Genomic DNA, 26,169 nt, shown 5'->3' with positions numbered 1-26,169 from the left:
TGCAGCCGTGGACCAGCAGTCACGACCAGGCATCGTCGCGAGCAGTAGCAGGAGTGACAAACAGCAGCGGGACTCACGGAGGGGGCCAGCGGGCAGCACACGCGATGTCTGCAGGGAGACGCGACCTGAATGCGATGGGGCTGCAGCTGGTCGGGGGTCCACCGTGGACCACGGCGACAGCAGGCATAACGTGAAGGCGACTGCAGCGGGCCATCAGTCACACGACGCCTGGCGAGTGAACGGACCCGTCAGGATTTTCTAAAAAATTCAATCTTTTTTTTTTAAATTTCTTTTACCCACTGATGGGGTTTCGCACGCGCAAGCACAAAAATTCAGATCTATGCAAAACTGGCCCAGAAATTTGGGGCTTTTCCCTAATTTGGGGATCTCAACACAAAAGTGGACAATCTAACTCAGAAATTGCGAAGTCGGTGCACGTTTGCCCAGGAACTTTGGGGCTTTTCACATTTTAGTGAAATTCTTACAATTTCACTGAAATGAGTGCACACAGGACTTGGAAAATTTGGAAATTTGTCAAGATTTGGTGGGAGCAAGATGCAACAGTGATATCTGTCTCAAAAATTGCAGGAATTTGTGACATTTTGTTCCCGACAATTGGGGCTTTTAATGTACATTCGAAATTGGGCTGAAATTTACCCAATTTCTCGACATTGATGCACATTCGACCCCATAAAATTCAGTGCTTTTGCAGTTTGGGAAAAATTTGTGCAGCATTTGGTCATTTTATGTACATGCAAGTTGAATTCCGCGCATTTTGGACATCAACACTAGGTAAAATTTGGGGGTTTTGCTAAAATTGCTATATTTTGGAAAAACTGGCCTGTCCTATGCATGACAGAGGAAATGCAAATGTGTGTTTGATGCTTTGAGCACAAAATTTTGGGGCTTTTGACTGTTCGTGTCAAATTTTATGCCCGTGGATACATGTAGAACAAAAATTGCAGCTGAAATTTTGGAATTTCTCATGTAATGTGATGCATATGCCCTTGGAACAGCTGTAATCAGTTGGATAATGCTATAGCACATGGTTTGGTCCTCCTGAAAATTTAATTACAGATCTGAAATACATACTTCTGCGTGTTCATTTATTGCTGATTGATACTTGTTTGTACCTTGGTCACTTGGGTGACAGTTTGGGCCTGCATTTGCTGTTTTTTTTGTCACATTTGGACTGAAACTCATGGCTGGCAGCAATGACAGCAGTAATCTGATGCACATAAAGAAGCTTGAAGGCGTACATAATTTTGCAGTTTGGCAAAAGCAATGCTACAATATCCTGTTACAAAAGAAGCAGGCAAAGCCGATCGAAACCAAAGGGGCAAAGCCCACGGACATGGATCAGGACGATTGGGATGAGTTGAATGAGCTTACACGCTCAACCATAGAGCTATCGATTTCTGATGCCTTGCTCTTCAACATTGAAGGTTTGGATTCTGCATATGCTATATGGACTAGACTGGAAGAACTGTATGGACAGAAGAGTGCTGCAAGCAAAGTGTATTGGCTGAAAAAGCTTATGGATTTGCGTATGAAAGAGGATACAGCAATATCTACTCACTTGAGTGAGTTTAACTCCATTTTCAGCCAGCTGGTTGCCTTGAAGTTCATGATTGATGAGGAATTTAAGGCTACTTTCTTGCTTTGTACTCTACCAAAGAGTTGGAATACATTTAGGACTCCTATGAGCAATTCTAATGTAATCATGTTGTATGCTGATGTGGAGAGTGCTCTACTTATGGAAAAGATGAATCGGCAAAACAATGCATCCAACAAGTCTTCCAATGCTTTGCATACTAGAGGCAGATCACAGCAAAAGGACAAATATGATGGCAAGGGACGCAGTAAATCACGTGGCAAAGATGTTGAGTGCCATTATTGTGGAAAGAAGGGTCACTTTAAACGTGACTGCTACAAATGGAAGAAAGAGAAAGAAAAAGGCAAGAAGACAGATGATAGCAAGGAAGAGAAGAAGGACAGTCAGCCTAAGAAGAGCAGTGCAAAAATTGAAGAGGTGAATGTAGTCACTCATGACAATGACAGTGGAAGTGATGTACTCCTTGTCTCTTCACACTTTGGTGCACATGCTTTACTTGCAAATACAAATGGTGACATGCATACCTGGATTCTTGATTCAGGTGCTTCCTTTCATATCACCCCTCATCGTGAGTAGTTTTCCGCCTATACAGGGGATCGGCATGGTTGACCATGTTGTTGTCGTGATCGAGCAACCAAGCATTTCTTTGTGGCATGGCCGGTTGGGACACATGAGTCAAACAAGAATGAAAGTGCTTTCTCATTTGGGTTACTTAGCTTGTCTTCGTTATGCTGATTTTGAGCATTGTGATCATTGCACTTATGGAAAACATGCACAAACGTCTCACAAAAACTCTCTTTCCTTAAAATCTTCTCCTCTAGAGTTAATACATTCAGATGTATATCAAATGCCAGGATTATCTTTAGGGGAAAATAAATATTTTATTACCTTTGTCGATGATGCTACATGCAAGGTATGGGTTTATCCCATTCGTAGCAAGGATAAAATGCTTGATGAGTTTAAAAATTTATTGACATTGGCTGAAAATCAGACAGATAAGACACTTAAGTGTCTTCGCTCTGACAATGGTGGGGAATATGTATCCAAGGCCTTTCAGGCATTTTGTGATAGCAAAGGGATAAACAGAAAGCTCACTGCCCCTCATAATCCGCCCCAAAATGGAGTTGCAGAGCATATGAATCAGACTATACAAGATAAGGTCCGTACGATGTTGTCTCATGCTGCATTACACCATGGTTTTTAGGCAGAGGCTGTTATGACAGTCATTCACTTAATTAATTGGACACCAAACAAGTCTTTGGCAGAGGGAGTTCCCCAAGAAGCGTGGTAGAGCAAGCCACCTTCATATGCTCATCTGAAAGTGTTTGGCTGCGAGGCTTTTGTGCACATTCGTGAAGAAAAACGCAACAAACTTGAGCCAAAGTCCTGTAAATGCATTTTCCTAGGATATGGTGACGAGGGTGAAATGGGATATACATTGTGGGATCCCAAGAAAAGGAAAGTAGTTCGCAGCAATGACATTATCTTTCGAGAAGATCGCATGCACAAACAGCCTAAAAAGACTAAGGAGATCCATAGGGTTGTATTCCGAGAAAAAATACATTTTGGACAGCAAAATGTGCCCGTTGTATAGCAGCAAATATCTGATGTAAATGAACTTGTAAATGCAAGAAATGATGTTGGAAATTATCAAGCAACTATTGCCCATGAAAATGAGCCATTACATATGCAAGAATAGCCAAGACAGCAAGCTGTTAATGTTGATGTGCAAGCTGAAATGCTAGGACAGCATGCTGAAAATGGAAATTTGCAGGAACAGCCAACAAACAATGACCATTGGGTTAGGAGATCGTCTAGGGCTACTAGACAACCTGACATGTTTGTTCCTAGTGCAATTAATGTGGCTGAATATGTCATGCTGACAAACTGTGGTGAACCGTCTTGCTTCAAGAAAGCAATAGACAGACAGAACAGCAAGAAATGGTATAAATCCATGCTGTGAGAGATGGAATCTCTTGAAAAAAATGGCACTTGGGACTTGGTGCATTTGCCTAAAGGGCAGAAAACCCTTACATACAAATGGGTTTACAAGATGAAGGTCACTTCTGTTTCCTCACCAAAGTACAAAGCAAGATTGGTTGCAAAGGGACACAAGCAGGAGCATGGAATTAACTTTGATGAGAGTTTCTCTCCTGTAGTCAAGATGACTACATTGAGAACCATTTTGGGCTTGGTTGCAGTTGAGGATATGGAGCTCATACAGATGGATGTAAAGACTGTGTTTTTACATGGTGATCTACATGAAGACATATATATGTAGCAACCTCAAGAGTTTGTTGAACAAGGGAAAGAAAAAATGGTATGTAAACTCAAAAGGAGTTTGTATGGACTGAAACAAGCACAAAGAGAATGGTATCATAAGTTTGATACATTCATGCAATCCCAAGGCTTTCATAGAAGTCAAGTGGATCACTGCTTGTACACCAAGAAGGTAGCAAATGGCAGCCTGATTATCTTTGTTTTGTATGTTGATGACATGTTGATTGCTGGCAAGGATACTCATGCCTTGGATTCATTGAAGCAAAGTCTTCATGGCAGATTTGACATGAAGGATCTTGGTGATTCAAATCACATTCTTGTCATGCGAATACTCAGAGATAGATTGAAAGGCTTACTCTATCCATCTCAGCACGAGTATATCTCCAAAGTTCTGCAGTGTTTCAATATGGAGGGGGGAAAACAATTGGGGTTCCATTGCCTCCGTATGTGAAACTTAGTGCAGTGGACAGCCCTACATCTGATGATGAAAAGGCTTAAATGGGCAAGATACCATATGCATCAACTGTTGGCAATTTAATGTATGCTATGGTCGCTACACATCCTGACATTGCCTTTGCAGTGGGAGTGGTTAGCAGATACATGGCAACCCTTGGCAAGAAGCATTGGGATGCAGTGAAAGGTATTATAAGATACCTCAAAGGCACAAAGGAGTTGTGCATCTGCTTTGGAAAGCAAAAGGCATCTATTGTTGGCTTTACAGATACAGACTATGCTGGTCATACAGACTGCAAAAAGTCCACTTCTGGGTATGTGGTTACTTTCACAGGAGGAGCAGTCTCTTGGATCTCCAGGCTACAAAAGTGTATTGCATTGTCTACTACAGAGGTAGAGTAGGTGGCTGCCACTGAGGCATGCAAGGAGGCTTTATGGCTTTCACGTCTGGTAGGAGAGCTTGGCATCACAGAGTTACTTGTTCTCCATTGTGATAGTCAAAGTGCTATCATGCTAGCACGAAATCATGTCTTTCATGCAAAGACAAAGCACATACAGGTGAAGTACCACTTCATTAGAGATGTACTTGACAGCAAAAGCATTGAGCTTGTCAAAGTGCATACAGATGATAACCCTACAGACCTTCTCATTGCCGACAGATGATGGGAGTTGGATATTTCAGCTTTGTACATACCTAGACTTAGCTTATTCTTTTCTCCTCTTTAGGCACATTGCCTTTAGGTGGGAGGTTGTTGGGAATAAAGGCCTCGTGCCTTTTAAATGTGCTCAAGTGTGAACACACCCTTAGCACTTGTACTTACACATACATATCTATCTAAAAACCTAAAGGTACACACTCGTCATTGTACTTGAAAACATGCTCACTCTCTACTCTACTCTCTCGAACTCTCTCTGTCTCTCACTGCGCATAACGACGGTCTGCCTCGATCTTTGTGCCTAATTGGTCCCTAAACATACATCTCCACATTCTTCAAGAAATGAGTGAATAAAAGAGTCTCCACTCATGTGTAACACTAGATCAAATTCCCTTCCGAACTTGGATAAAAATTAGTCCCTTGCTGCAAATAGGCAATGAACTTTAAGATGGTAAAATCAATGCCAGACCAGCCAGCACACCACCCCTGCCTGCCAGCCATGCTTGGCTGCACACCAAACCTCCTTACTTTTCCATCACACCTACCTGCACGCTGCCACTACCTCTCACACATCATCCCGGCCAGCCACACTGGTCTGACACACCTATAAACCCTTTCTTCCTTTACCTGCCCACATGCCCAAGCCATTGACAGTTGCACCCTGCACCATTAATGCCTCCACACACGTCTCCATATAGGCATGGTGCAACATACAAAAGCGATTCACATTCTCTTCCATTTAGGGATCCATTCTTTTTTCTACCCCATTTCCAACCACCGCATCTCCAGTCAGTCTATCATCGTCCTTCAACGACCATAGCATTTCATTGTCTGGTTCCACTGTTGGTAGCCATTGTGAAATATGCACTAGCACCTCAAACACCAACCAACCTTCGCGCCATGCTACCTTCTGGCCGAGCTCGTTGTCGCACAAAACCTTTCAAGGTTTTCATGAAGCGCTCTTAGAAGAACATCCATCGCGTATGGACAAGTCCAGCAATCTCCACTTCATCCACAAGATGCACAAGAAGGTGGATTTGTATCGTGAGCATGCTAGTGGGCAGGTATTTCTCAAAGAGACAGACCGTCTCCACTGCTCCCCGCCTCGCGGATTCAATAGAGGACGTCTTAATCTCCTTCTATGAGATCCATTGAATCAAAGTCGACAACTTGTAAATGGCTCCACTCCCCATTCTAGTAGTGTTGGTCCATGCAATGGCCTCTGCCCTTTCCTTCGTCACTTGTTCCCTCTTCACAAGAGATCCCACAAGACCAGCAGTGTGCAGAAAATTGAGCAACATAAGAACCTCTACAGCAACAAGAAGGAGAAAACTTAACTCATGGGACAATAGCCAGTCCCCTCTAGGGACTCTAGTGCAGCCCCCATAGTTCCCACAGCCAATACTATCCCAAATTTTAGGTTTGATCTCCATGCACAGCTCAACATTAGAGACAAAGTAGTGACCTTGGAGGTGTCATCTCTGACGTGCTGATTGGTAGATTGTTGGGCATTTCACTCACGCCTCACTTATGCCTACGCTCACTTAGGAGTGTGGTGATCAATAGGACACTAGGGCACCTTTTACTCTCGTTAAGAGAGATTTTTCCCCCATACTTATGGTATTATTTCGTACGTGCTTATAGCACACACTTATAGGCACTTACCGTGTTCGGGTGTGAACACCCCCTACAACCCTAAGGTTTAAGGGTTTTACCTTGTACTTTCAGCTTACACTCTTTCAGCTATTGCATTGGGTGTCGTGCTTCAATCTCATATTGACTACAGTTTTCTGTGCTGAGCTTCAATCCTGCCTTCCTCTCTCACATTTGGTATCAGAGCAACAGTGGCTCTGCTCAACTCAGCTCTGTTCATCTCAGCTTTGCAGTTCTCCTCAGCTCAACAGCACGACCTATAGCAATGGCCAACATTCTGCCCATCAGCTCCTGCCACCTAGACCTCAGGCATTTGACCCCTTTTGTTTGTCTTTTGTCACGTTTTTTGTGCTTCCCGACAGTTTGCTTGAGGCACCACCAACGTGAGCCCATCCGTCTAACATCACGCGCTTGCCTCTTTTGGCCCGCCTGACGCCTTCCCTTCGCCCATCGACTGCGTCCCTATGCCTGCAATGTCCCACCAAACGCCATGTTATCCTACAACTGCCACATCACCCGCCAACAGTTGCACACCCGCCACTGCTCGCCAAGTGTTTGTTGTGTTGTTCGCCACCTAACGTACCCCGCCAAACGTCCGCTTGCTTATCATCCCTCCCGCCAACTCAGTCCAACTAAAGCGTCGCATGTACCCGACTATACCTACCTGACACCTGCCTGACAAATCTACACCAATCAACCCGTGATTTATGTGATAAACGTTTTGTTTTTTAATTCTAGCATAAATTTCTGGAAGCAAGGTTTTCTACGCAACAGGCACAAAATTAAAGAAACATGTCTGAGACACATTGGATGCAAATCTTTTGGCACATTCAACAAAAATTTTAGGGCTTTTATGTTTTTTGAGGACATTGGCATACACACTGTAGTTACAGTCACAGAAAGATTGTTTTGAACAAATTTGAGGCAATAAATTTTGGGAATTTTGTTGGTACAATGTTTCTGAACACTAATTGTACCTTGGATTGTGTGTGTTACAGACAGTTTTGATAGAGTGCACCTCTGTACACTAATTGCAGAAAGTTATTTCTTGGAATTTCTAGGAATTTTTATATTTCCAACTTGGTCTCGCTTTGACATTGCTCTTTTGACTTTTTTGGTAATTGATAATCATGGCAAATCCAGGAGGAGACGTCTTCACCTATACATCCAAGGAGGATAGATTGGATGGAAATAACTATTCACTTTGGTCCTTCATGATGAAGAATGTACTTGTGGCAAAAAGTCTTTGGGATTATGTCAGTGGAGAAGAAGCTAGACCTAGAGTTGTGGCTCCAACTACTCCTCTTCCAGGAGGACTCTCAGCCTGCTCCACTTCAACCGCTTCCCCAAAGAATAACAGCTCAAAAAGCATGGGATACACGGGATGCACACACTTTGTCATTGATTGCATTGGCAGTTCAACGGTCAATCATCCCCCACATTTGTTCAACAGCTTCTTCACGAGAAGCTTGGCTGACTTTAGAGCAAACGTTTGCAGGCAAGAATAAGACTCGCATCTCTTTCTTAAAGAAAGAGCTAGAGACATTAAAAATGGATGAAGGTGATACTATTCATGACCACTTGAACAAAAATCAAGACTTGCGAGAGCAACTCATGAATGTTGATGAGTACTATTCGGATGCATAGATGATATCTACCACTTTAAACTCATTACCTCCTTCGTACTTGGGCTTTTCATACATCCTTAAACCTCACCATGAGGATTGCCGCACAGCCAATCACTTTTCTTCAGCTAGTGAGTTTGCTTCTAGAGATGAAGCAAACACAAAGAAATAGTGGTATGGATGCTATAGCCTCTGAGTAAGCTTTTATGGCTAGACGAAGGGGAAAGAAAGCCAAGTGAAAAATGCTCCGCAGAGTTCTGGAACTTTTAGCACATCACAAGCAAGTAAAAAACAAGGGGATACGCAAGTCAAAAATGACAAATGTCATTATTGCAAAAAACCAAGCCACTACATCACTGAGTGCAGAAAGTGCATTGCCAAAGAGAAGAAAAAGAAGTCAAAAATGTTTGTTTTATTGATGCTCCTTCTACTGCTACCGAGTCCGTGTCCTTTGTTGCATACAAGGACTATTGTTTTTACACATGCAGTTATGACACTTCTTGGGCTGATCGAGCATTTAGCTCTACTCAGGACACAAGTACTTGGTATTTTGAAAGTGATGCTTCTAGGCATATTACATCTCGCAAAGATTTATTTGCTTCTGTTAGTGCTACTCCAATTGGCAAGTCTGTACAATGTGCCAAGAATGCATCATACCCTGTTCGAGGTATTGGGGAGATTGTGCTCACAACCATTGATGGCTCTATTCTCCGCCTACAGGATGCTTTATTTGTGCCAGGCATAAAGAAGAATTTACTCTCTATTTCTTCTTTGGAACATTGTGGATTGCACGTCATATTTGATGATAACAGATGCATGGTGAGAAACAAAGAACACATGACTTTGGTCTTGACAGGCACTTTATATCATGGGTTATACGAGTTGGATGCTCTTTCAGTTGATCACTCAGCACATTTGACATCCACTCTTACTCCTGCTATGATACAGGCAGAGTTATGGCATGCTAGGATGGGGCATGTGAACTTTCGCAACTTGATGCTCTTGCAGCGTACGCAAATGCTAGATGGATTACCTCTACTAGAGAGACCTCCTAAGAACTTGTGGAAAGGATGTATTTTGGGAAAAATGCATCGTTTTTCGTTTCCTCGTGATGTTACTTTTAGAGCAACATCCAAGTTGCAGTTAGTACATTCAGATGTATGTGGACCTATGCAAACAAAGTCATTGGGAGGATATTACTATTTTGTGACTTTTATTGATGAATTTACTCGATTTTGTTGGTTCTACTCTTTGGTCAAAAAATCAGAAGTCTATGATGCGTTTTTGGATTTTATTGCACTCGTTGAAAACCAGTCTGGTTGTAAAGTTAAAACTCTCCATTTGGACCGAGGGAGGAAATACATGTCCTCTATGCTGAATTCTTTTCTGAAGCAAAAGGACATTGTCCATCAGTACACTATTGCTTATACTCCATAGCAGAATGGGATTGCAGAGAGGAAGAATCGGTCACTCATGAAAATGGCCAAATGTATGTTGAATGCAAAGAGCTTGCCACACAGTTTTTGGATGGAAGCCATCATGTGAGCTTGCCATGTTTTGAACAGATGCCCCAGCAAAGCTTTGAAGAAAATTACACCTTTTGAGGCTTGGAACAGCCGAAAACCTTTTGTTGGACACTTTCGTACCTTTGGGTGCCTTGCATATGCGCACATTCCACAGGTACTCAAAAAAAAGTTGGATAACAAGGCAGTTAAATGCATTTTTGTGGGTTATAGCAGTGAAAGCAAAGGCTACAGACTCTATGATCCTGTTTCTAAAAAAGTGTTTGTCAGTAGGGATGTACTATTTGATGAAAAATCAGAATTTTCCTTGGCTGGTTTAGACACATATCAAGTTGCCCGTGATGTATTTGGAGGGCTGCTGCCCATTACATTTGGTAATTCAACTGGAGTTTCAGCAAGTGGGGCTGCTGCCCATTACATTTGGTAATCCAGCTAGAGTTTCAACAAGTGAACTCAATGTTCAGCCAAGTGCTCCTTTGGAAACTGCAAAAAATTCAGCAAAGTGCTGAAACTGAAATTCAGCAAGAGCTTATGCACAATCAAGAGGCAAAAAAAATGCCTAGATGGTATTTATAGACTATGAAAGATAGTCATCTGGATGCATCCATGGCTGGTTGTACTAGAAAGCAAGCTCGTATGCATGATACTGCACATACCATGGAGTTCATTATGGCAACAAGCACCCTTGATGATGAAGAGCTCGAATGCTTTGAGGATACACAATAGAGTGTGCATTGGATGGCAGCAATGAAAGCTGAATTGGATTCTATCACTAAGAATCAAACATGGGATTTGGTGTCTTTGCCATTTGGGAAGAAAGCCATTGGAACAAAATGGGTCTACAAGAAGCAGAAGCGGAATGCAGATGGATCCATTGACAAATACAAGGCAAGGCTTGTAGTTAAAGGCTATGCACAGAAGAAAGGCATTGACTATGAGGAGACATTTGCTCCTACTTCCCGCATGACGACCATCAAGTCTATGGTTGCTTTGGCTGCTCATTATGGATGGACTGTGCATCAATTGGATATTAAAACTGCATTTTTACATGGGGAACTTCATGAGAAAGTATATGTACAGCAGCCCATTGGTTTTGCAATTGAGGGCTCGGAACACTGGTTTGCAAGCTGAAAAATGCTTTATATGGCTTGAAACAAGCTCTTAGAGCTTGGTATACAAGGATAGAGGCTTTCTTGCTTAACCAAGGGTTCATAAACAGCTCATCTAAGTCTACCCTTTACATATGTAAAGAGAGGGAATCCATGCTAATCATTTGTCTATATGTTGATGATCTCTTACTTACAAGGACACATGCCGATCAGATTTCAGCATTTAAACAAAATTTGCAGCAAACTTTTGACATGTCAGACTTGGGGTCTTTGCATTATTACTTGGGCATTCAATTCATACATGATGCTAGAGGTATTGGGTTATCACAGTCAAGATACATTGATAAACTTCTTGAAAAGTTTGACTTACAAAATTGCAAGCCAGTCTATACACCAATGAACCTGGACTTAAGCTGTCATTACATGATGACAGTGATTTGTTTGATATACACACATATGCTCCAGCAGTTGGATGTATTATTTACTTATGCAACACTAGGCCACATATACAGTTTGCAGTTTCAACCCTGAGCAGATATATACATCAGCTACGCATATCACATTGGCAAGCTATTAAGTGTGTCTTCCGTTACTTGCAGGGTACTAGATCTTTTAGATTGCTTTATGCCAAGGGGAGACCACTACAGTTACATGCTTATAGTGATTCTGATTGGACTGGTGATTATGATTCACGTCACTCCACTAATGGCAATTGTTTCTTTCTTGGCTCGTCTTACATATCTTGGCTTAGCAAGAAACAATCCACTGTTGCCACACCATCATGTGAAGCTGAATGCAAGGCAACTTTCACTACCACAGTTGAATGCGTATGGATTAGACGCTTGCTAGCTGATCTCGATGTATCTGTTACAGAGCCTACTCCTTTGTTCACTGACAGTCAGAGTGCAATTGCAGTGGCACGGAACCCGGTGTTTCATGCATGCATGAAACGCATTGAGATACATTATCACTTTGTCAAAGAGAGGCTATATGCAAGTGATATCAACCTTGTCTATTGTCCTACCACCAGTAATGTGGCAAACATCTTCACCAAAGCTCTTTCTCGTGACAAATTTGAAGTATTTCGCGATGCTTTAAATTTTATCTCCTTTGGTGGCGGATGATCCTTGTACTCTTGTTATTCTTCACTCCAGGGGGGTTTATTGGATATTTCACTCACGTCTCACTTACGCCTACGCTCACATAGGAGTGTCGGTGATCAATAGGATACTAGGGCACTTTTTACTCTCGTTAGGAGAGGTTTTTTCCCCAGACTTATGGTATTACATCGTATATGCTTATGACACACACTTACGGGCAATTACTGTGTTCAGGTGTAAACACCCCCTACAACCCTAAGGTTTAAGGGTTGTATCTTGTACTTTCAGCTTACATTCTTTCAGCTATTGCATTGGGTGTCATGCTTCACTCTCATACTATCTACTGTTTTCTGTGCTGAGCTTCAATCCTACCTTCCTCTCTCACATAGGTGACAAATGACCAATGCACACAGTGAAAGACATGATACAAGAGGCTCTCGCATGCAGCCCTACAAGAGTTATGGAAGTCCAAAGACCCTACAAGATTTCAAGAAGCGAATACGACTTCATTCTCATGAGTCAGACCCAACAACAAATTGAAGGTAAAATTGAGTTTTCCCCTTTAGATTCAATGCACACGTCTAATGATTTTGTAGGAAGGACATAAGCTCAACAAAGAACTAGCCAACCTAACGTGGAAACCAACATGGAATACAAACCCTTCATCTCTTTACCACTTTCATCTCCATCTCTACCTCTTTCACCTATGCCATTTTCATCCCCACCTTCATTCACTTCTATGTCAGATACGCAAAACTACACTTTTAAGTTTACTTCCTCTTTTCAGCAAGATGTAACTAATTCTCATGAAAAAGAGACTTGGATGATCAAGTCACATTGTGACTTAATAAGCTCATGCGGATATATTTCCATTTTGTGCAACAAGTGATCTCGCAACCATCCATGTCCACAATATAAATTTGAGTGTCAATTTTGCTGTGTTATACACCATTGTTCAATCAGTAACATAGTATGATCTCTACATAGGGGGCTCTCATTGCTTCTTCTCAAAAGGGGCAGCAAGGAAAGGGCAAACAAAACCAAAACTCAAATCAAAATCAAAATCAAGCTAGTGAGACCCAAGGGAACACCCAATCTTTTTTCAAACCCACATGGCAGAGTGTAACTAAAAGAATAGGTATTGTAAGCATTGTCAAAAGATTGGGCACTCTAACAACAAGAGTCAATCAAAGGTAAGAAGCACAGCACCAAAATCCAAGACTCAAGACCCTCGCCCCCAATAGTGAAGGCAAGATGGTAGCAACCTTCAGTAGGGGCAATGGCAAGGCCAAACCCACACTGCCACCGGTCAACCATCACACCTACATCATGAAGAATCGACAGCTCATGGAGAATGCAAGTGTTACCCATTTTCATGCTACTCCTATAGGTCCACACATATCAGCTCGTTTACAAGCCTAGCGAAACAATTCACTTTGTGTGAATTATGCTCTTATGACCCAAATTCTCCATGACAATGAGCCTACTTCAATTAATAAGGCTCTTGCACTGGATGTTTGGAGGTAGGCTATGCAAGATGAGCTCGATTCTATCGAGCAAAATCAAACTTTGGAATCGGTTCCGTGTCCTCGACAACGGAAGGTGATTGGTGTGAAGTGGGTCTATAAGACAAAGTATGTAGATGGTTCCTTGGACAAGCATAAGACTAGGCTTTTTGCCAAGGGTTTTGCACAAAGGGCAAGATTGGATTATTTTGAGACCTTCACACCTACAGCTCGTATGTCTACCATTCGAGCTATTTTGGTTCTTGCAACCCATCACCATTGGCTTGTCTATTAGATGGACATCAAGTCTGCATTCTTGAATGGCATCCTTGACGAGGAGATTTATGTCTCTTAGCCTCCGAGTATTCTTGTGCAGGGAAAGGAGGACTCTATTCATCAATTGCGGAAAGCCCTCTATGGCCTAAAGTAAGCTCGGAGAGCTTGGTACCACAAGATTGATCACTTCTTTCGTGACAATGGCTTCTAAAGATCAGGTCATGATAAGCTTTACTATAAGGTTGCAGATGACATGGGTATTTTGATTATCTTATATGTGAATGATCTTATTATTACAAGGAGCGCTTCTACGGAGATTGATCAAACTCCAAATATTCTAAAACGGGAGTTTGAGATGACTAATCTTGGGATCCGACAGTTCTTCCTTGGTTTGGAGATTTATCAAATGGCACAGGGCATCTTTATCTCCCAGCAAAGTATATCTCCAAGTTACTTTCGGAGTTTGGTATGGCCAAATGTTGGCCTATTTCTTGCTCCATGGACCCTAAGTCCAAGCTTGTGGCAACAAGAGATCCCCTTTCAAGTGCTACCCGCTACAGGTGCCTGGTTGGCTTCCTTATCTCGCTCATCCACCCTCGGTCAAATATTTCTTTTGTGGTGGCTTTGTTGTCTTCTTTTATCAAACTCTTACACAGAATCACTAGAGGGAAACCTTGTGTGTTCTTCAATATTTACAAGGGACTCAATCCTACAGGATCATGTATGAAAAGGGGGTTACTCTTTCTAGATGGAGTGACAATAATTGGGCAGGTGATGTAGATTCAAGATGGACCACTACAGGTTATGCATTCCCCCTTCTTGGATTGAGAGCTATATCATGGAGCAACAAGAAGCAGCCTATTATGGCCCTTTCTTCTACAGAGGCTGAGTATCATGCTCTATGCTCAATGGCTACGGAGACAGTTTGGCTCCATCATATGCTGGCGAAGACATGTTTTCCACAAACAGGACCTGCAAAGCTGCACATGGACAACCAGAGTGCCCTTGCTCTAGCGAAAAACCCGGTGTTTCATGCTAGTATGAAACACATTGAAGTTCAATATCACTATATTCGTGAGCGGATTGTGGATTCCGAGCTAACGGTGGCCTATTGTCCCACGGAGGACAATGTGGAAAATCTCTTCACGAAGCCGTTACCCACAACTTCTATACTTCATCATAAGAGATTGTTGGGTCTTCAAACACTCCAAGGATCCGAGAGGGGATGTTAGCCTACCCTATTTAGTCATGTCAATATGCCATCTCCCCATTGTGAGCTCCTATCAAAGTCTGACAGAGTCATTGGAGCTCTCACAACTTAGTGTGCATTTCCTCTCTCTGTCAGTTTGATTCCACCCCTTGACAGTGCGTACTTGCTCCTGCTTGGGATATTTTATCATTATTTTCCCATTTTTTCTGTGCAATTGGACTGCATTTATTGCAGTCATATCAACTATTTCAGCAGGTCGGCCAGATTTAGAGGCATATTCAGCAATCGGGGCCAGCTTTAGAGGAGTTTGGCTATATATAGTCACATCCACCTAGTTGATCAATTCCTCTTGCAGATTTCAGCACACTCTAGCTCCCAAACACTCTCCGACTTGGTGCTGCCATCATCTCAGCCTGATTTGGTGCCGTCACCAATGCCTTGGGCTGTGTGCAAAGACTGATCAATCCACATCATTGTATTCAACATTCATATTCAGCCTTCTCTCTCTCTTTCTCTCTCTATGTGTTCGTGTTCCTTCTTCCGTTGCACACTCTCACAAACATCACACTAGTATGTCTTGCTCATCGCAAATGGCATGTACAGTCTCAAACACTAATTGTAGGCAATATGGCGAGTCTAAGATCCGGACAAACCTATATGTAAGAGTATCATGATTCCTTGCACGTTCATATCCTTTATTTTGTGCTTAGATCCCTTCCACTGCTCATATACTGCTTGTGACCAAATCATATCATATGTGTCAATGTTTTACATGTAATTTATTTGTAATTCCCATGTTCTATAAGCACAACACAACAAAAAAATGACTTCTATCCTTTTTATTATATTTGTATATTTATTTAGTTATCAAACTTGTTTTTCTTTGCAATTCTTATATCTAGAATAGTACGATGCTGCCTAAGACCAACACTCGAGTATACAAAGGTCACACACAAAGAAGATAATGCTTTAGAGTGTGGGCTGAATGTGCCAAAACAAATATACAATTAACAAGATGGCAAGCTTATAAAAAGTTTATGCAATGTACATGTCTAGTATGAAAGTTTAGAATGTGCATGTCTCAGCATGAAAATCTCATATTCAAATTCTCGAGCTGGTTTTGCAATATGGATGGAAAGAGCTTTCAAATAATACCCATATTGGGGGCATCTCTAAATTTTCAAGGTGTCCCTGAATTTCTTGGAGCCTCAAATTGACCTGCAATTGTTAATCCTAAGAACTAGATTTGATGTTCTAAAAATAGCAATACTTGACAGTTCTTATTAAATATGGTTGTTTCAAATTTTGGCAATTTTCAACCAAAGGAAAGCCATAAAGAAGATACCACGACACTTGTCTTTCGAGCTTTCAAGTGTCCCTCCACTTGTTTCACTTTGTGGCATGTAGCTGAACACTTATCTTGTGCTACCTCACTTTGTCTCTTTGCAATTGAGCGTTTCTTTCATGGAAAAAGAGGTCTCTTTCTCTCATTTTTCATCAAGTTTTCCTTTGCTCCAATCTATTGTATAGCAACTAAAGATAGAGCCAAAGTTCCTCACAGCCATATCCACCATCATCCTCCACTTCTTCATCACCAAACCTCTCAATCTTTATCTTCTTCCACCGCTTTTTTCCAAGACGACAGACCTGTAAATGCACTACAGCACCTCTTTTTCAAAGCTCTTCTTCTCGTTCTGGATCATGAAGGAAGCCATGTCAATGTGCTATTGAGTGACCATGAAGAAAGGCTGATTTGTGGGGGTGCATAGCTGAAAAGAACAAGAACACTGAGTGAGAAGAGAAAATGGACAAGAGGAAGTTGGAACAAAGTGGAATAGAAGGAACAAAGTTAACTGATCCAAAGATGTAAACCTGGACTTTGTCAGCCCTGGAGTACCAATGCTAGAGAACGATGACAAAATGATGAGGAGGGTTGGTGATGATGAACGAATAATGTGGAGAGGAGGGGCAGCAATAAATAGGGCTTTGCCCATGAAGATGGCCAACAAGCAACCTGGGTGACCTACATTAACTGTGGGTCAGACTGTCTAAAACAGCCACATGTCCAAAATGGAACCACCATGCAATGCCTGCCCAAGTGGAACCTTTCTGCCCTGCCACATGGCACGTATACAGTATGCCTGCTTGGGGGTCATTAATACAAGCTGCCAGAACACATGCAGGAATGGTGTTCCACCTAAAGAGTCTCAGAGAGAGAAATTGAGGGACAAAGACCGTGTAAGAGCTCCTACTGTCCTCATTTGACTCAAACTGAGGCTCACATTCAAGAGATGACCATACAAGACATGTGTTTGCTAACAGATTTTCCCTCTTTTCCTGCATTAATTTGTAAAGAAATCTATTTTTTCTCTAGAGGACTCAGGATTTGGATGGAGATCATCCATACTCTCCCTGGGAGATGTGAAAGGTTGCAGGGTGCCTCTAAGAGGATGAGGAGGAAGAGACATGCCTTCATGCTGGGATTCCCACACCTGTTTTCACACAGCACCTCAGATGGTCTGGCATTGTAGCCAGCAGATTGGGTTGTTCATTGAGACATTGTATTCGTTATGTACTTCAAGGGTTTGGAAGACATTCCAAGATCAGATTTGCAGCTTCTATCATCCGGGCCTGGAGATCAAACACTACACGATTTCACTAAATTGCTCCAACCATCATTGAAGAGAAGATGAGGCAGCTCTTCCTGTCAACAAACTACTCAAGACGAAGACAAGCCACGCCATTGGACAAGCCTCTACAAGAGGGGTGGTTTACATTTCATGAGCTATCAGCTCAATTACAAAGACAAAGACTTTGCAGGCTTGGAGGGGCTAGAGACATAATGCAGAGCATTAGGGAGGTGGTACCCCCAAAGTGGAGGATTAACACAAATGTCAAAAGATGGCATACCAGCAAGATGACACTCTAGACATCCTAATTCATTATTCTCTCAAACCTTGTAATAGACTTCCCTTTTGACATTTTTTTTGCTTTGGAAAGCCCTTACAAGGCTTTTTTGTACTTTGCCTTGGGATACTGTCTTTAGAAGATTTATTAATCCTAAGGTTGATTGTGACTAAGCTCAATCCTAAGGGACAATTCAACAAAACTACATTCCTTAAAAAAGGTTCACCCATATTCAACCCTCAACTTGTCTCGATTTCTTGTCATTTTAGCCTCAAATGGTCATCTCTCCATCCCATTGAAATGTTTAGCCTTGAAAATAAGTGCATGCTCTAATTGTTAAATATACTGCATTGTATGGGGTGCTTACACCTAGCACATGAATCAATGAAACTGCATCAATAATATTGTGAAAGCCCACAAAACTTCAATAGACCTTGAGCCCTTTGGCCTAAAGAGTCAATATGTGACCAAGTGTCGGGCAGTGTCATCTAACACTAGCTTGTCTTGGTGCTCCAAAATTGATCCAAAATCTTATCAAAGTAAGATATTATCATGATCCATAGGATTGTGTACTTTAGGCTACCGATTGCACCAAGAGGTCCTTTGCATAGGGAAAGAATTCACCAACCATCCATGTTACTATGCTTTCCCCTCCCACACTTTCTCTCATCAAGCTCATGGAAAAAAGAGGACCAAATAGATGAAAGGCCTAGGCAATGGTGGCTAATAAGAGATGTAGCACAAGAAGTTGCTTAAGGGTTCAATGTATTGAGGCAAGGTAATGGCAGTTGGTAGGAAAATCCTCCAGGCCTACTCATTATTTTGTTGACCCATGCCAACCAAAATCATCATGTATCCCTTCCCTGCTTTAGAAAAATATACAAGGAAAATGTAAGACAGTTTTGGAGGGGTGATATCACCTTCAGGCAGAGGGTTTTTGTTACGGAGATATCTCCTTGGCATTTTTTCACTAGAGGTTTCACATATATAAATATACTGTGCCAAGAGCCTACCAACTCTATACTTCTCAAAAGAGACAAGTGTGATCTTTTACAATCTTTTGTGAACCTGACCATATGCAGAGGATTCCCTCTCTGGTTGTCACAGCTTTCCATCGGCATTTTCCACCAAATTATTTAGGATCTTTGAGAGACTTGGGAAACATGAATGTAGATTGCAACAATATGCATCTTCCTTTGCTTGCACACACTTTTTGGGCTCTCTAGACGAGCTCTAAACCAAAAGATCAGCTTGTTTCCCATTGAATTGACAAGCATCAATGATTTCATTATTCACTTCAACAAAAGCATCAAGCATTTATGAATTAAATATTGCATGTTTTCAAACCTCCCCCCCCCCCCCCGCCCCCAAAACAAACAAAGAGTGAAAAAGTGCTTGATTTGTTGCAATGATAATGGACTTGGTGTGGCCACACAAACAGAATCGCCACTAAAACCACCCAAATGAAAACTGATGCAACCACTATGTAGTCCAGCATAGAACATTCTAGATCATACAAGTGACACTCTTGATAATGGAAGTCCTCATTTACACAAACAATGCTGACAGTTATATTTACCTGCATTTTTCTCAGAGCTCCATTGTTCACGATCAACAGTCAACTTTTCATCTAAGGGCACAACAATGCTGACATTTGCATTTTCATCTAATGCTCTAAACAACTTTCTTGGTGGGGAGCTGTGGAACCTTCTTTTATTTGGTTGCAAATCCCCTGCAGGGTTCACCGTTTGAGATTCCAAGTTTCTATTGTATGCCTTCAAGTCTTCAACCACCTTGATTAAAACAGCTGAGAGTTCTTTTTCCTTTAGCAAATCAGTTTTCAAGCCTGTGATCTCCTCCTGTTGTTTTCTTAACCTTGTCTCCATGTGCTGAATGCAAGGAAAAGATGTGTAAACAGGTACTTTTAAAATCTAGAAAGACTGAAGAAAAACCACCTTGAAATTATAAAAGATACAAAACATCATGATCAGGTATTAAAAGTCAGGACAACCACCAAATGCCTGCAGTCTACTCTCTAAGCTAGCATTATCCTTTCTTTAAGTTCAACTCAAAGTTCTTAGTTCTGCCATAATATAGAAAAACAAAGATAAAATGGAAGATAAACACAATTAGTCTACAAGAACTAGATAGAACCAAAGACATCTTGAACCTCACTATGTTTAACAATTACCAGGTCTATTTGTGAACCATTTATCATGTGCCATGCAGATTTAATGCACACTTGGTTGTAGAGATAAGTGCTTTGTATATGTCCTCACCACCCTATAGAGCACCAACCCAAGGGTTTCAGATTCACAGAGTTCTTAGTAATGCCATCAGAAGTAAAACAAAAATAGGATCGAGGATAAATACAGTTAGTCTGTAAGAGCTAGGTAGAACCAAAGACTACACCTTGAATTCTTACTGTATTAAGGACTAGAGCCAAGTCTAATCATAAAAGAGGGCCCTTTTAGCATATGCTCTCAATATTTAAGGCACATTTCAGTATAGAGGTAAGTACTTTGTATATGTCCTCACCACCCTGTAGAACACCAGGTTAAGGGTGCACATGTACTTATTCCTCTTCTCCATACTTTACATGGTATTTATTTTAACTGATAGAGGAATCCTAGTTTGAAGACAACAATGCAACAGCAGCAGGTTTCAACCTGATAGCCAAATTTGCATTTGGTATCAGAGCTGAAGTCGCAACACACCATGCATCTTTTTTCTAGATGCAATTAAATATGAGTTTGCATGGAGCAACAGATCAGTATGGTGCACATCTGCTGGGCTGGTAGTATGTCTGATAGAAGATCTACCAGCGGATACACGTTCTCTCTTGGTAGTGCAGCAATTACTTCGAGCAGCAAAAAGCAACCTACAGTTACTTTGTCGAGTACAGAGGCTGAGTATAGAGGTGCTACTATAGCAACATGTGAGGTAGTATGGCTATGAAAGTTATTGGCTGATTTAGATATGCAGGTGGAAGGTCCGGTTGTCATTTATTGTGACAACATGAGCAGTATACAGTTGGCTAGGAACCTTGTGTTCCATGCCAGGACAAAACATATTGAGGTACACTACCACTTTGTGAGAGAGAAGGTACTAGCAGGTGAGATTGACTTGGTGTATGTCAGCACACAGGATCAAATAGTTGACATTTTCACGAAGAATTTCTTCAGTAGGAGGGGTGCATAGTGATTGTAACTAAAAGTTATGATCAGACCAGAATTGCAGAGCTACTTTTGTCTTCTTTCTCATAAATCATTGTTATATCAATTGAATTTATAATGAGGCTGTGACAGGACCTTTTGTAACCTTTGCATGATCAAACAATGCAAAAAATTCTTGCTACTGATGTTTTTCCTTCAGTTGGAGGCAACGATGAAGAGATCTATGGAAAGATTGATGGAAGCATGGATTGTCAATCTGTCTAACATGAAAGACTAGTTTTTCACATTTCAATCATATGCTCCAAAGCAAAGTATCCCAGTGGAAACCGACCCATAAAAATTCACCCGACCAGTTGTTAAATATGCTCAATGCCCCACCCTCGTAAGGTGCCACCAACATAGTTGCCACAGGCTTCTAAAACAGGAGGTGTGAAACCAAGTTTCATACAAGTTTTGTAAAGTGTTAGAAACAAGTTTCAATCAAGATGGAAAAAAGTATGAAAGTTTTATATACATATACTATATAACTCATGTGACGTAGAAAACATGCAATGACATTATTTATTATTCTATACAATGCAAATGAGCATTCAACATAGCATCAATATTTGTATAAATCATGGTCCACTATCCATGCCTAGCATCAACTTTAGTTGTAAAAGAAGCCAATCAATGCCAATATCCATGTCAACATATTAAATAAATCCATGATAAACAATGATTACAAAAGTCCCAATACATTTAAGGTATGGCATTTGTGAAAGTTTAAAATAGGTGTTTTATATGTTTATGAAATGCCTACAAGTTTCCTAACCTTATGAAACAGGTTTCTTGGCAACTATGGCCACCAATGATCCATGGTGCTCTAAGTTTAAGGCCCCCGTTATGAGGAGAATCCACATGTGAACTTGGGCGGATATTAGTTGGGTCCTAACTTGTATGTCAGATGAGGTCTATGTGATCGGATGGCAAAAAGGTGACCTTTGCGGATCTAGCTTTTGGGTTAGATAGAATAATCACGTTGATAGCAACTGGAGACAAAATGCACCAAGTTTGCGAGGTGTGGGAACTATCATAGACCCCTATTTGGGGGTCCAAGGATCGCAAAAGCAACCTGAGGCTCAGGGTTCTCAAGGGGGCTGGCTAGTAACCCCCGTAACAAGGATCCGAGGGCAACGCCCTTGGCCCAACGTTAAAGGAAATATTACCTAGGACATTCCTTAGCCAACTAGCAAAGGTTCATAATATGGTCAAACAAACTGACTTGACTACCTTCCCGAGCTATAAAAGAAAGACCCCTCCAAAACCATCATCAAGTCATCTTTCAACCAATCAAAGTTCTTCACGCTAGCCTTAAGCTCTTCACCTTTCATCTATCTATATCGCCATCTAAGCTTCACAGTAGAAGCACACGGGTGGATAGAGCCATCTTTGTATCAGTTCTTTTGAAATTAAAGCAATTTCTATTTTTCTCACATTTGTTGTGTATTCTTTACTCCTTGCTCAGATTTTGTCCGTTGTGCTGTGTAATGTTTACACCAATTGCACTAATAGGCTATGCAAAAATCATCTAGTATCTGAGCATCATGTAGCAGAGATATATAGCTAGCATCAAATCTACCATAAACATGTCACAACCAACCATGTTGAGTTTGCAGCTCATTGCGAGAGAAAACATCTCAACATTGAATTAGATAGCCCCAAAAATGATTGGTTACACAAACCTACATTCTCGAATAATGAGTTTTGTGAGATATGCACTATTGTTGATATTTCACGTAATTGCCTGCAACATTCTACATCCTTCCATGAATAATACATTACTCCTTCACCTCCCCAAAAGTGCATTCTGAATTTGGGTAGCCTCATACTAAACATGCACAAAGCCTAAAATTTAGAAAATCACTAGTAGCCAACTTTGAAAGCATAAGAGCAAGTCTTTGAATTAGGCCTTTTACCAAGAGAGCAAATCTAGGTCAACTCACCAAAAGGATATGATGCACTTAACCACACATCCCCCCAAGACCCCAATCCAACCCTTCTTGATGGCCGAACTTGCACGCATGAATGTGACAACCAACTTGCCAGGTTTACAACAGCCTTAAGCTTTAATAAAGGCCTTCTTTCCTTCTCCAGGTAGAGGAAGTATTTGTTACAAAAAACATGATGTATTGCAACCATTGTCTTTTTTGAGCCATTTTTTAACCATCTGACAAGCAACTGATATAACAAGAACTAGCCCATAAAATTCAGTCGTAGAGTAAATCAAAATACCTTGAAGATCTTAAATTCTTGCTGCAGAACATGATCTATTAATTTACACAATGCATTCCGTATATCTCTGTTGCTCTCAAACTCCTTGCACTGAAGAATCTCATCCACCTTGTCTGCTAATTTACTTGTGATCTCAACTGATCCACATGGAAGTGGATGGAGTGATCTTTGTATCATCTCTGCAGTAGAAAATCCAGGAACGATCCTTTCACCACATGAATTCAGACTACATGGACTCTGAGCATTTCCTCCCTCTCCATTGAGGCCTGCAAAAAGTCACAGGAACTACACATAGTTAGGAGAATCACCTGTTGCTGAACTTGACTGCTTGATCAGTTTTTGTTTAGGCAAACATCTGACTTAAACCGGACTGTGGTAATAGCTGCAAGTTAAATTGACACAAAATTCAGGGGATGTCAATCTACTTCAAGATACCAAAAGGATAGTGAATACTGACAGTATAATGAGGAAACCCATTTAAAAAGTCGAGGCCCCAGGGTAAGCATTTCGACTAGGATGTTAACAATTACCGCAATTATGAACACGTGTTTCAAAGTTGAAAGAAAAGCTATCCAATGTAATGCGGTTTTTCCAACTTAAGAAGTGAACCTTAATAAGAAAACTGCACCTTTAATAGTGTGACCTTCACTGCTTTCATTGACAAAATCAGCAGTTACATGTTCTCCCACTTTTCCCTCTATGCTCTTCCACTCACTCATCTACAATGGGGTTGTCGATAATGTCAGTAAATTGACCATCAAAGACATTGGCCTAATTCATCCATATTCCATATCCACGAATAAACAGAAAAATAATCAGCACTTGAATCAGTCACCTCTTCAAAGCAACACCCTAGCACCAAAGAATAGCTAGTAATACCTTTCTTCTTTTCTCTACAGGTTGCCTGTCTTTTGGCACAGAACCCTTCCTTTTCTGCATTGGCTTCCTGGGAGCTTCTAGAGGAGCCTGAACACTCAACCTGTATATGAAAACTATATTTTCCGTTACCATAGTCTATATCTTTTCAATACAAGGAAATAGTCACTGTAAAGCCAGTGTGCTATGACTATGGCATGTGCCTTCTTCTGTTCATAATTACATGTTGCTGAGAAGGTTGCACGTGTGGCTTACCTGATGTTTGAATAAGGTGCAGCCTGCCTAAGTACAAAGGCCGTATCAAAATAATCCTCATCACATGGACTTACATTCACAATCTGCAGGCAGCAACCTGTCAATAAATGTAGCAAAGAAACCTACCTGACATTTGCAAAAACCAAAAAGCTTTTTGGGTGAAGATATGGCCTAATTTAAGTTTCAAAACAGAGTGATTCTAAAAGTATGATGGATCCCATACCAACGTCATGTTCCCTTTAGCTTCCAGATATGTTTTGAGATATCTTGTAAGCTGTCAAAATTTCCCAAGGACATTATAACAAAACAGCTTTTTTCATTGTTGCAGCCACATATAGTCAGTAACAAAACTACAGTTCTTTTACCATGGAATACTGGAAATGCTTTTGCAGTGCTTTCTTCGGATTCCTTTGATGTTCTAGTAAGGCCTGTATATTCAGGACAATTTATTGGCAGCTTAAAGCAAGAGTTAAATCTTGTCACTGTTTTTATCAGTTTTATAAATTGACAACTATCAGAAATCCAAAAAGGAAAAGATAATACACTCCTTGCTTTCCACTAAAGAAAAGTCATCTTAGAAAAGTTATGAAACACACTCTCAGGCATTGGCCGAAGACCATCGAGGTATTGTTGATGAAATTGCTCTCATTCAAACGAATTCCCTGCACCACAATAGAGCATGAGTACCAGCTGCTGTTTGAATCCACAAACCATGCCTATATAACCCCTACATAATTAGTTAACAACTGGGCCTTCGAGCAAAATAGAATTTCAGACGGACCATATTCACTAGACCCTGATAGCCTTTTAGGTGGCCACATAAAAATAGATTGTGAGACGGCACTTTTAACCAGTAGATGTTCGAAGCATTACAATCAATGCATATTACTGGATTAATTGTACATAAATCATGAGTCTACAAATGCACTCTAATTAATCTAATCTTTCTGAAATTCCAATTGATTGTGCATAGAATTATCTAACTCATTATGAACTGCATGGTTGAGAAGCCTTCCACTATCCTTTCCAGCCGACATCAAGCCCCTCCTTCCTCACTGCCCTTGCGTTCAGCTGCCCCTCCCAACACTGCACAGGTTATGCCCACAGCCCAGCTCCTGCATGCAAGGATACACTAGGGTATAGTAACATGGGATGGCTATTTTCTAGCATCCCGTCCCACTCCCATCCCATTCCCATATTGACCTAATCCCATCCCCATGTTAGACCCCCCCTCTCATAGTGACAAGGGATGGCAATTCCTATCCCTACCTCCAAAACCTGTCCCATGTAACTATGCACTAGGGTTTGCAAAGAAAACACAAAGTGTGTATAGACATGACTAACACACTAAACTCAAACAACATGCAAATGAAGAGGATAGCATTAGAATTCAGTAGTTCTGGGCAGAGCTCAATGTATTTCATGTGGTGTGGACACTTAGTCAAATGTCAATGTAGAGTGTCTACCTAGTGTCTTTAGACATAAAGTTAGTGATACTAAGAACTAGAGTAAGTCAGCCTAACTCTAGTTAGTTGGTGGAAGGCTGGTTAGGCCAACTCATGACCTAAACTAGGTTGTACTTTCACTCTTTCAGTTCAGTTCAGCAAGTACACTCTACTCTCTTGCTACAACTCACTCATTGTCACTGTCTCATTTCTCTCTCCTCCATTGCTGGT

At 41.2% G+C, this 26,169-nt stretch overlaps 1 protein-coding gene across 3 annotated transcripts in view; it reads right to left on the bottom strand.

The window, feature by feature from the left end:
- Positions 1–26,169, bottom strand: part of LOC148034588 (ATP binding microtubule motor family protein) — a 198,626-nt gene that overhangs the window by 152,897 nt on the left and 19,560 nt on the right. For all 3 annotated transcript variants that reach the window (XM_087679537.1, XM_087679538.1, XM_087679539.1), the window contains 8 exons: positions 25,090–25,155; positions 24,859–24,921; positions 24,717–24,767; positions 24,494–24,576; positions 24,242–24,341; positions 23,991–24,081; positions 23,363–23,628; positions 19,492–19,801 (listed from right to left, as the gene is read on the bottom strand). In XM_087679537.1, the coding sequence (XP_087535663.1) occupies positions 19,492–19,801; positions 23,363–23,628; positions 23,991–24,081; positions 24,242–24,341; positions 24,494–24,576; positions 24,717–24,767; positions 24,859–24,921; positions 25,090–25,155 (1,030 nt within the window). The remainder of the gene's footprint in view (positions 1–19,491; positions 19,802–23,362; positions 23,629–23,990; positions 24,082–24,241; positions 24,342–24,493; positions 24,577–24,716; positions 24,768–24,858; positions 24,922–25,089; positions 25,156–26,169) is intronic.

The sequence above is a fragment of the Lygodium microphyllum genome, chromosome 6 (genome assembly GCF_053477565.2).
Source record: "Lygodium microphyllum isolate KBCC chromosome 6, Lygodium_microphyllum_v1.1.10, whole genome shotgun sequence".
NCBI lineage: Eukaryota > Viridiplantae > Streptophyta > Polypodiopsida > Schizaeales > Lygodiaceae > Lygodium > Lygodium microphyllum.
This window is presented reverse-complemented; position numbering and strand designations above follow the sequence as displayed.